We start from the raw sequence: 12,855 nt of genomic DNA on the forward strand, positions 1-12,855 counted from the left end.
ATATTCCAGCCTTTTCCTGTACAAACATGTTGCCAGAAGCAGGGAGAGAACAGAGAGTGGCTGGAAATAAGTAGTGACACTGGCCCAATTAGGCCCAATATCCAAACGCCTTTAGAAACTCATAGGTGAGTTGTACACAATATCAGTGACTGCGCTTTCAGAAAAGCCGCTGTCGCAGCTGTTCTGCATTTGTCATCATGGATGTCGTTGCTGCTGTAACTAGACACACAATTACTAGAAAAGGGAAGGAGTGTTCAGGTGTATTTCTGAAGGGAGAGAAGAAAGAGGAAAGAGAAAGAAAACGTGTTTGAGGGTTCTTATGAGTAACAGTGTGTTTTGAGGGCGTAGAAAGCCTCTCTCTCTCTCTCTCTCTCTCTCTCTCTCTCTCTCTCTCTCTCTCTCTCTCTCTCTCTCTCTCTCTCTCTCTCTCTCTCTCTCTCTCTCTCTCTCTCTCTCCCCCTCTTTCTCTCGGTGGAGTGGCTGTTTCTATGTGACTCTAATGCAGATTATCTCATTACATCTCCCCTAGACAATAATAATTGGGGCACTCATGGCAGGCTCCAGAGAACAACATCATTTCATAGCATCTTCTGGGCCATGGAGCAACTGCTTGTTTTTCCTTATTCTTTTCTTTCTATCAAAATAGCACAAATGACTGGATGGATTACTGCTTACAGTTCTGTATGACAACATGCCATTCTGTAAACTCATCCATTTAGAATACAGTTGCTTCACCCCTGAATGTACAGTGCATGTTCTTTTCCTTTCAAAAAATAACCTAATGTAAGGTTATGCAATGTATACAATTGCAATGACCATTCAAGGTGGATAAATCAGCTACATACGTTATAAAGCCACCTGTGTTAGAACGAAAACATGGCAAGGCTTTATACTTTCTGCTCCTGGAATTGATGCCTCCGCTGTTACGCACTCAAATCCAAAGCATGCTAGCATGTCACAGAGATCGAATGTCTCAACGACTCAGTCACTTCATTGTGCTTCACACAGTAGCAGCGGTGATCACAGTGTCAGTCTGGTGCCACTTCATCATAAAGGTCATATTGATCCCGACACCACACAACATCCATGCCACCACATAGTGCCCTTCCCCCTATTGAACCCCTAAACACTCGCTCACAGAAAGCATCTTCCATCTTCCGCAGAGCTCAATACAAACCCCATAACACTGGGGGCAATTAAGTGTGCACGATATTCCCCAGGTTAATGCGCCCCTGTGGCCATGAATGCATTTGTTGCCAGAGCTGTTTGGAATGACCTCTCGCTCTTTGCACGCCCGATAAATATTGCCAACGCCGGTGAGGAATTGGGGCCAAATGGGAGTCACTGAGGCACAATATCAACAGACATTTTGATGTCTGTAAGGTAAACTGCAGGAGAAATGAAATGGCATAGGATGCTAAGCATAAATCTTTGTGATGCTATTTATTTATATCCTGTTTATTTATTTCCTCTCTCTCTCTCTCTCTCTCTCTCTCTCTCTCTCTCTCTCTCTCTCTCTCTCTCTCTCTCTGTCAAATGGCACACTTCTGTCAGTGCACTGAGGTTTAGTGCATAGTGCACACTGTGCACTGAGGTCTTTAGTGCATAGCATGATGGGAAAGTTTCCATCGTTCATGCACTGCATTTTTGACTGCTATTAGGGTAGCATCCATTTCCTTTTCAGTGTACTGAATTTTCAGTGTGACCACCCCAGTATGCACAGAAACATATGCCTCTTTTCCACTGCCAGTTTTCTGGTAGGCCTACAGCTCGACACAACGCGATCGGTCTGCCACTTTTTACTTTTCGAATAGGCACGACACAGCTCAATCGTAAAGCAAAATGTGGCGGCCGAGTCGAGTTGTGTCGATCAGAAGGCCTACCAGAAAACCCGTAGTGGAAAAGAGGCAACAGTGACCAAAGTGCGCAAGAGTGCCATTTGAGACACACAGTCTCCGTCTCTCTCTCTCCTCTTCTCTCATATACTGCTGAGGCAAGAGTCTTTGCCAAAAATGAGCATCTGTCCACAGTACTGCAGGAAGTCAATTCAGCAGGTCTTTTACAAGGAAGCAATAAGTAATGTCTAGAGTACATGTGTTTGCCTTGCTATTACCAACTCCAGGAATTAAGAAGTAATGTTGGTCTGGCTAATACCAACTTTCCCTGGTGCGTCAGCATAACAGGCTTTATTTTTTAGACCTTGTCAGTTGTTCCTACAGAACAAGGCTTAATATTGATCTATTTTTCACACAAGAAGAAGGAGACGGCCTCTTTTTCTTTTTTAAAGTCTTCGCTATTACTTTTGAACAGCACATCTCTCGTATGTGTGTGTGTGTGTGTGTGTGTGTGTGAGTGTGAGTGTGAGTGTGAGTGTGTGTGTGTGTGTGTGTGTGTGTGTGTGTGTGTGTGTGTGTGTCCTTGTGTGTTAAGAGGACAGCTGTCCGTTTAAGTCTGAAGCACAGACAGCAAAAGACCTTTTGAAGTGTGTGGCGCCCATACTGAGCTCTGAATTTCCGCCTGCTTCTAGCCATGGCTGGTGAAAAGTAACAAAAAAACTAAATGATAGAGCGTCACATCATCACAGCCAGGGAAAAGACAGAGCCTTTTGTGAGCAGGAAACAGGCTGACAGTATGCACTGCGGTTCTAAAGAAATGGACTGGACCACAGAGAGCCATTTCATGTTCCCGTCCTATTGTACAGGCAAACAGACCATGAAATTACTGGCCGGGCGACAGGTGGAATGGGGACTGTAAGCCATGGACAATGAGTCAGACTCGCACATTTATGAGGAGATTGGATATAGTCAAAGATACACAAACACAAACATGAAACACAACACAAACATGAAACACAAACATGTAATCATCCAGAGACAGGAGTTGGAATTTTTCGTACCCATTATTATTAGGTCAGATTTACTAGGTTTTTAACATGTTAGTAAGGACACCTAGATGTATCAAAATCAGTTGGGAAAAACCTTTTGTATCATGTTTTGGGGGGTTGGGTGGTTTTTTTTTCTATAGATTTACTCGACTATTTCTCTGGCTTAAATAAGCACCAATGTTGAGATAAATGGGCTACTCAAAAATACATTTTTTTGTCTATCATTTCATAGTTCAGGCCTTACAGGGTTAATTTAGTTCCGGCTCTGGCGCTCTTTGGATTCGTCCTACCCACTTCATGTCCTTTGAGAGGTTAAAAAAGGGGACATTTTGAAGCTCTCTCACAGTGCCTTCATCGTGCTGACATTTGGAAAAAAGTGTAATAATACCAAAATTGAACTGCAAGGAATTAAGTGTCCTTCAGTAGATATGCCATTTGACCTTGACTTATTTTACAGCACTGCCGCCAGTACTGTGCGTACGGTAGCTTGAACTCTCACAAGGGAGAGTGAATTTCTCTTCACATTAGCGAGATAAACTAAACCACTTCTTTAAATGAGCTGGGATCAATGAGAATGAAGAGGCCTGGGCCTTAGCACACACAGATAGACTTTTGTATATTTCCATCATAGAAGAGAGAGACATTTTCTTTTTGTTCTATTAAAGGTTAGCTTAGATGGAGTCATGCAATGCAGTGGCTGATAGAAGAGACCAAAATGAATGCCTGAGAAATTTTTTTAACAAATAGACAGCTGATGTCACCACAGAAGACTGGGTGACATTATATTCCGTACATACAAAGTCCTGCCAGACCTGCTTTATGCCATAACAAATGTGATGACATATTGTCACATCTCCCAGAAAGATAAAGACCCAAAGCACAATGCCAATTGTCTGGTGCCTTCTCAAAAAGAAGACACATCTGTCACAGTGTACAAATAATCTTGGCAACAGCCTATGTGTAGTCAGACATATAAATGTGTCTACATATGAATGCAGAGCAGCCAGGTATGAATGTATGTAAAGTGGGGTGTGATGAATGTTGTAGGAATATATACAGCACATGTCTCGTGAAGGACGCACAGTTCTGCACAACAAAACTGACATAGCTGAAATGAGCCAGGAGGATGAAAATGAGAATGGAGAAATGCAAGGGGATGGGGATGATAAGGAGGTAAACAGAGACAACAGATTAGAGAGAGAGAGAGAGAGAGAGAGAGAGAGAGAGAGAGAGAGAGAGAGAGAGAGAGAGAGAGAGAGAGAAGAGGAAAGAGGAAAGTAAGAAAAAAGAGAGAATAAAGAGAAATAAGGAGAAAATAATGGAAGGAGAAATAAATAAGAAATAAAGAGATAAGGAAGAGAGACAATGTGAGTGCAGAAGAGAGTGCACATGACTGAGACAGAGAGGATAACATGGATAGAGAAATACAGAAAGTGACAAAGGGAGATGTAGAAAGAGAGAGGCGGAAGAGCAGCAGCAGCAGCTCAGCTACTTTGTCACTCGGTATCCCAATCAGCACCAGCCGAGCAACATGCAATCTCTCGTCCGTCATAACAACGGATGGATTTAATTTTCACCTCTCCAGTTGGTTTGTTAGAGGAGGAAGAAAGGAATGGAAATGCACTATGCGACACACTTGTCAAGACCAGACCTGTCGAAAACCAGACACAATTTGTTTCCAGCTCTGAATTTTGGATCTTGGAATTTGGGATTTGGAAAAAAAATGCTCTTGAATTATTTGGTATATATTGCAAATTAGGCACACATAGACAATTAGTTGAGGGAGATTTGCTCCTCAAATGACATTGTAGTATATTCCCTGATATAGCATATAATTAATACATTTGAATACTAGGTGTTTGTGTATGCAGCACTAATAAAATTCATCACCACATAAAACGATTGACAGGCAACACCACAGAACTGCTTACATGTATTTATAAATGCTGATCTTGAATGAACATCCATTTCCCTATTATGTGTAAGTATTCAAAAATGAAGACTTATCTCATGGCAATGCTCATGCTATGCCCTGTCTGGGTTTGGGGCATTTTCATGTTTGCTAGTATAGAACCCTAGTTATTATGTGCAGAGAGTGCAAAGGGATTTTATGATTCTGTGATATACCGGTATGTGTGAGACTTGTGACCCATAATGAGAGAATTGTTTTGTCAGTGATTGTTCACCCTGTAAATCCTGAAATATAACAGAATAGACAGACAATTCAGATTTTCTGGTATGTATCTCAATATTGGGCCGTAAAATTGCACAATTCTTTGACCGTTTTGGATATATAAAATGTATATTTGATACCTCAGGCTTTAATGATTTTTTATGGAATTTTATGGAATTTATTACCAATCAAAATCATGTTTAATGCATTTAAAGTTTAGAAAAACTTATCTGACAATTTAATTGGAGGTTGAGCAGGATCCTGACATTTTTAGATGGCCCTTGTTTAAGCGCAGGAATACTCTTGCTGCAGTGTATCATCCCAACTCATCAATTTCTGACTACCTTTGACCAGAATGCGATTTCTGACATTCAAGGTATGCCCTTGAAGTAAAAAAGTGATGTCTGCCTCAAGGCGACCCATTGTGGCAGCATAACTTCACTGACGGTTAGGGTTAGGGAAAGGCCTAGGTTTAGGCGACCTCGTCAAGATGCAATGTGGCAGGTATGCCCTGGACGTCAAAAAATGCAGCCTGGTCAATGAAAGAAACTGAGAAGTTGGGATAAGATTGTGTTGATGTTACATTTCCCACAGCAGATGTGGGTGACATTTGAAAATACATAATTCAAAATAATTGAATACTTTACACTCTCTTAACAAGTAAGATATGTTTATAGATGTTTTTGTTTGTTTTTTTTAAAGGTAATATCTTCTGAAGTACTTAAAGTTGCTATGATATTATATTATTACTTCTGTGATACTATGAAATTTACAATATATTTCCGATGGTAAAAATACATTATAATTTAGTAAGTAAATGCAAGTAGATTTCCATAAATACATGATGCATCAAATTTGATATATAGAATTCTAACATTATTTGCTACAACATGTTAAACATATGAAGAGTTCATGACTTAATCTAAGAAAAGAAAGGGTAATAGCCAACCATAAATAGCCTCCAAAAACACAAATGGTCATGCCACCAATCCAGCCACATTGGCTACTCTGGGCCTGTTATTACTTAGACGCCTTGTATGCTCCAATAGAGATGAGAAGACAAGTGTTTTATTGCAAACAATTGTATTTTTCCCCCAAGATGATTGTTCACTTTGTGGATGTGGCTGATATCTCAGAATGTTATGTGTTAAATATGATCCGCGTCTGATGTGCTAATTTCAAGCATGTCCGTGCTACTAGCCTGAGATAGCGCTAGCATGTCACCTATTTCTGAATCAGTCATGCTGTTCCATTTTGAGCCTTTTGTGCTGTGCGATAAAGCGGAACATAGTGCTTCCCAAGAGATGGCTCCTGTCTGCCCCACTGCTACCATATTTCAGAAATTATTAAATTAAGACATGATAACTGTTCCAGGTAGACTACTGTATGCTACTTTATCTGTCCAGAATAAAATTATGAGACCGAAGAGGAGTTGTGACTTGAGAGGTAGGAAGAGCATCTAGTATGGCCTACTAGCTTAGCCTGGAAAGACAGATTGAAGTGTGTATCTTAAACAGGTACTACTAGGTAGCTTTGGTTAAATCTGAGCAGGGTGGAAACAACCAAAATTAACAATCATGAAAATCAAAAAAGAAAAAAAAAACTATTAAGAAAATGATTATTTTAGCTTACTCAGTCTTCCATTAATATAGTGTTACCTGATAAGACTTACTTAAAGCCAGTGTCATATGTTTGACTGTCATGACACAGTCATGGATGAGTCATAAACATGATATTTTATGATAAACAATATTTTATGATCATGAAAAGTTGACATTGTAAGGGCTGTCTTCACCATAAAAGAATATCACTTAATGACAGTCAAAAAGTGTTTATGACACATGCATGACTGCGTTACGACACTGTTATGACACTGTTATGTCATACTTATGACGCCGGCAGTACAGTGTTACCGTTCAGATTTCAATATGGTCATGGGCCATTATCTCCCACCCTCTTTACATGCATGCAGTACACCAGCTGTACTGTTACAAAAGCACAACCCTGAAAACCATGCAGTGTCCTTAAGTTGTAAGACAAAAACTCCCCTCTCTGAACTCATCAGATTACAGTAGCACACATACTCACACAACCTTTCACAATATGGTGAAATGGAATGGTTCCAAAACTCATCAAGCTCAGTAGGTAATGGAGAAGAAGTGGCCTCTGAAGCTCACTCTACTTGGCAGAAATGATCCTTGAAGTGAAAACTTCAGTGTGCCTTTTAAGTCCTAGATGGTAGAATTAAGCAAAGGAATTGAACGGAGGTTCGCCTGATGTCACTCAGTCAAGCCACATAGAAGCCCGTCTGTACCAGCACCTGCTTAATGGTGAAATTTAAATAATCTATAGGATGGGATCTACATAATGCATGCAAGCCATTCTGAATAACTGCCACAGCCCAAAGAGCACACTTTACATTTCTTTTTCCCTCTTATCAAAAGCCACCCACTTATAGCCGAGCATTCCTCCGTCGTTTTTGTTATGCTAAATCAAAGAAAAAAGCAGATGCACTTCACGACTTATCCATCTAGTCCTGGCTCAGGATTAAACTGCAGCTCAGTAAGCTCAAGAGGCACAACGACGTCTCTCGCCTCCAGTGTAGAGCTTCGGCTGCCTACACTACACGATGCCATTAGTGTTGTGCAGAGAGTTGCTACGATCTGCGATAAGCGCTACGAGAGCGGTCCCTGTGGGAACTGGCTGGCTGGCGAGCATCTCTTCCTCGTGCCGCATGGACAGATGGCATCGCTGAGCGAATTGGTCATCAGACACGAGAGGAGAGGAGAGGAGAGGAGAGGAGAGGAGAGGAGAGGAGAGGAGAGGAGAAGAGAAGAGAGGAGAGCTGCTGTTGCTCGCACAACAAGCGTGCTCAGTCTCTGACAACACCTGAACGCTTTACCCTCTCTTTTTTCTTCCACACTCTCTGTTTCTCTCTCTCTCTTCCTCTCTATCACGCACTCTCCACTTCCCCTTTATCCCTCTGCCGTACCCCCACATGGGCTTGGCAAGTGTTCACATCCTCAGCACTGCCTGCCATCATTAGCACAGTAAACATGGCCGTAGCCACATATGAGGTAAGGGAGGTCCGGACCTCTCTTATTTTTAGAGAAAATAATATTTTTCATACATGAAAAAGGGGATCTTCTCCATTGTCCGCCATTTTGAATTTCCAGAAATCTTTTCAGCTGCAAAACATATGGTAAACTGTGTTCATACTAGTAAACAGTAGTTCATTAGTTAGCAAATATTAATGAAAAGACCAAAATTGGCAAAAAAAACAGCATAGTTTCAATGAGCAGCATAGTTACCAAAGATACTCCGGGCAACATCCTACACAGTGCACCTTTTTGCAAAATTTCTGGCGCGCTGTGCGTGCCCTATGGACCTCCCTTATTTCAAATTCCTGGCTACAGCCATGGCAGTAAAGAGGAGGATGTGTCTGAGCCCATCAAGCCCTGGTCTGGCCTAACTTGGCCCAGAGGAAGGAAGGAAGGCAGCAGCCTCTGATCTCTGTGGCCCATCTCTGGGCCTTCATGAGGGGATATGGAACATAATCAGAACTGCTGTATGAATACAGAATCAAGTCCAGTTGGAGAACTGGAGATCTGAAACTGCTAGTTCTTACAAAAGATGGTGCTCTTTGGTGACAGGCTTGGTTTATTATATAAATAGAGATATAAATATATAAAAGTTGAAGAATACCAAGGCATTCATCTTCTTTGTAGTTAAAATGCCTTGATGGCCATAACATGATTAAAATACTTCAGAAGTGTTTTAGTACAGTATGACTACTCTGTCTACTTTCTGTCAAATTCTAGTTTTTTTTCCACAGATCACTTTGCTTGCTCGTGCTTTCTGTACATAATTCACAAGGCTATTGTTGATGCCCATCCCTTAAACTAGAGAGCTACTCTCTGAAGCTACAGTACTGTACTGTGAGTGAGGATGAATACGGAATGAGCATATCCCAGTGGAGGAGGAGCTCTGACTGACTGATGATGTAAATAAACTCCCGACTCCTAAAAGTGTCCCTTCTAATGAGCTGTGGACGAGGAAATGAAATGTAAATGGGAAGGAATGAGAAACAATGTGAAGGCAAAGGGAAATGGCAGCTGGGTTACTAATGGTGATGACACAGACCACACAAGAATTGTGGGGAGTGTATTTAAATGAGGACAAACTTGAATAATTGTTTTAAGTGTAGACTTTTTCTACTAAGTTCTACTAAGTTCACAAGAACTTCACAAAAGAAGCAGACATTAAATTGTGGTGAATGAGCAAGCATATGCAGTGTGGATAATACTATTGTGTAAAAAATACATGGTGGGGATATTAATGGTGCTTCTGCTTTACATTGTCAATTCCAAGGATGAATATACGTATAAATACTGATTGATGTGGTCAATCTTGCAGAGTGTGACGAAGCATCATCTTGCATGAAAATCTATATGTCCACAAAATTTGCGGAATTTAGCTTCATCCCCATTTTTTGTCAAACAAGGGTCCAACTAAAGCTGGGCATACACTGTGCGACTTCTGCCCCTATTTTGCCAGGATTTGGCACTCGCGCAACTTTTTGGGAGTCTGGACGATTTTTTGCTCAATCGCAGGTCAATCGTGAGTCTCGCGTCGTGCAGTGTACATGGGGTAATGACAAGCGATTTCGCCTCACGATCGTGCAATCTCAGGGTCGCAAGAAAATCAAAACTGTTTTAAATCCTGGTCGTGGCTCGTGCCGAAATTGCACAGTTAAAGCAGTGCTACGACCCGATTTGACACTTCACATGCACAAATTAATAGGGGAGTGTGATTTGCTGTTGAGCGCAACCTCATCTCCACCTCAGGTGCGCATGTTCCCTCCTTTGCAGACCGGGGAAACATGCCTGTCGCGTCGCACAGTGGAAGCATTTGGCTCGCATCCGACTGTCGGCTCGTATAGTGTGAGGACGTGAGTCGTGAGATGTGAACTTTTAAATAGTGAAATTCCATCGTGCAGTGTGAGCAGGAGCTTAAAGGGGTATGCCACTATTTTGGGGCTTAACATGTTACACGGATCCATTGACTTTCACTAGCTTCGCGACATATTCCCTCTTTTAACTTACGCTTTTAACAACGCTTAACATGAAAAATAAGACACTTTACCACTTTTATAAACCCTGGCCAACTATTTTAACCGTATTAAGCCCCAAAATAGTGGCATACCCCTTTAATACCCACAAGTGAAAATATTGCACAGTGTATGCCCGGCTTAAGACGGTGCTGATAATTCCCTCCCAGCTCCACCACTACCCTGAGGTCATATGAAGTGGCGAAAGGACTGAAACTGAATTTAAGGGACACTGTGTGAAAGATTTAGTGACAATTCAGGCTGTGGTTCAACAGAAAAAAATCAAACTCCTTGAAGAGCAACCTAATTTTCATGTTAGATAATGCTGCATCTCACTGCGAGGTCCACCACATCCCTCTTATCCCCAATAGTCTTCAAGGGGAAGTGATTCTTGGATTGGCCATCTCTGTCTCCTGACCTTATCCACACTGAAAACCTCATGTAAGCGGTGAATATACAGACAGAGGGCCGTACACAAATAAGGAGGAGATTAAACTTTGCATTGAGTAAGTAATGTCTGATTAAGACAGTTCTTAAAAAGGCCAATTAAGAGGGTTGATGGATTCAAGATCAATTAAGGAAGTAAGGGAATACTACACTGACATTTTTGTAATGGATCACCTTTAAATGTTTCGTAAAAGCTCTAAACAGTAAACCTGAATATATACTTATCTATATCCTTATCCACCTACTGTTTAGCACAATCTTCCTCTTAAATTTGGTCATTTCAGTCATAGCTCGGTACAAAATTTAGTAATCAATTGTAAATTGTACGTTCATGTTTGAATTTCACTATAAAAAGTAGAAGGCAACAGCACCAATTTTTTACAGTTCTCTCCAAAAACATAGCTGCATAATAGCATCACACACACACGCACGCACACGCACACGCACACGCACACGCACATGCACACACACACACATACAAAATAATGCAGATTCTTTAAAACATGTAGATTGCATACATTATATGACCTCTACAGTGTATTGTACTAATTTTAGTAAATGAAGTAGAATTAATTACCTTTGCTGAGATGAAATAATAGTTTTCCCTTCACTAGTTCCACCGTTAAGCTTGGCCCATGCGTTCCTTCCATGTGGATGAGAGTGCCTGAGTTGAGCATGGTTTTGAACTTCAGGGACAGCTTGTCTTTGGGTGCTTGACTGGAGTTGGGACTGAATTTGTAGAGCACTGAGCTACTCCCATCAAACTCCATCACATCGGACTCTACAAACGCAAGATCGAACGGCCTCATTAGAACTGTATTACCATCAACACAAAACATCATTAGAGAAACGGTTCAGTGACAAGTATAAAGTTATCAGGACAGAATACATTTGCTCATTAACTTGTTCATTCATTTTTTAATCCATCTTCTGTCCAGAAATGTCCATAACGACTCCCTACACAGTAAATTATGTAGTGTTACAATAACACTTAAAGAGTTAAAATTAACACTGTTCTAGTGTCTATTTGGTCCTGCTCCAGATCAGTGTTAAACACTGGTGTTAGATTTATAGTGTTAAGCTAACACTATAAAGAGTAAAGCAGTTTCGGGGATGGCACGGACAAACTCCATCACCTCGAGGAGGCAGGGGCTCTCTGGAGTACTTCTAACTCCACACAATTTAACAACTTCATTTGTCACTGACACTGGAGAGCATCTCACTCCATTTGGTGTTGGAATTACTCCAATAGTGTTAATAAGCCTTAACACTGCAAAATTAACACTGGGTCATTCCAGCTGGAATCAGCAAATTTCTGAAAAATCTCCCACTCGACCCCCTCGGATTTGCCTGAAAAAAATGTATGTGATGGCTTAAACATCCAATAGATCATATCCACAATATCAGAACTCAGCTCTAGATACTTTTGGCACAAAAAATCTGTAAATAAGTACACCCCCTACGCTTGTTTTAGCGACATTGCATGAGTGACCATGTTCAGACTCAATTATCTCCAGAACTGTTTGTGTCAGATTCATTATATTTTCAGGGCTAAGAGTCCCAGACCTGAATATCATATATTACAATTTGCAGCACTGTAAGTCAAATCACACCGTAATAATGTGCCTCTACTTTTTGTAGATATCATATGTTCTAGGGTTTCCAAATGTCTGTAAAACCCTCAAAGTTCTACAAGTAAGGTTCATCCTTGGTAAATGGTCTGATATGTACCATGACTTTCACATCATAGTACATCTAACAAAAGGCTCCTATGGTTGTTGAGATACAGAGGTCCAAAGATGAGAAATAATTAATCTGCACCAATGTTTGGAGCAATATTTCCAATCTATGACACTAGTTAGGAACTTTCTGTTTGGTGTTTCTGAAAGAGGATGTTTTTTTTAACAACATATAAAAAAATTGGGATGGTGTTTTGCCTCATTCTTTTTATAACGGACTTCAAAATCTCAATTGGCTACAATTACTTGAAGCTATGAGGACCATGTCACCAACCGACTTGTCGCAACTCTCAAATCCATGGCTCTGATGTCACCTTAATAGTGAAAACAAGATGGCTACCCTGTGAATGACAAAGCAAATTCTAGGGAAACCATAACACTTGTAAATGAACTGATTGATGCCACACAGCAAGAATAGCACATTGCACATGGCTTTGATAGACATTAATTATTTTAATTGTAAAATCATAATCATCATCATCATCATCATCATCATTTTAGT

The 12,855-nt window shown here is 40.8% G+C and overlaps 1 protein-coding gene across 1 annotated transcript in view; it reads right to left on the bottom strand.

Moving 5' to 3' along the window:
• LOC134460336 (contactin-associated protein-like 5) overlaps positions 1–12,855 on the bottom strand; it is a 151,084-nt gene that overhangs the window by 72,551 nt on the left and 65,678 nt on the right. The window contains exon 5 of the mRNA XM_063212768.1: positions 11,187–11,395. Coding sequence (XP_063068838.1) covers positions 11,187–11,395 — 209 coding nt within the window. The remainder of the gene's footprint in view (positions 1–11,186; positions 11,396–12,855) is intronic.

This window comes from Engraulis encrasicolus, chromosome 12, assembly GCF_034702125.1.
Source record: "Engraulis encrasicolus isolate BLACKSEA-1 chromosome 12, IST_EnEncr_1.0, whole genome shotgun sequence".
Lineage (NCBI taxonomy): Eukaryota > Metazoa > Chordata > Actinopteri > Clupeiformes > Engraulidae > Engraulis > Engraulis encrasicolus.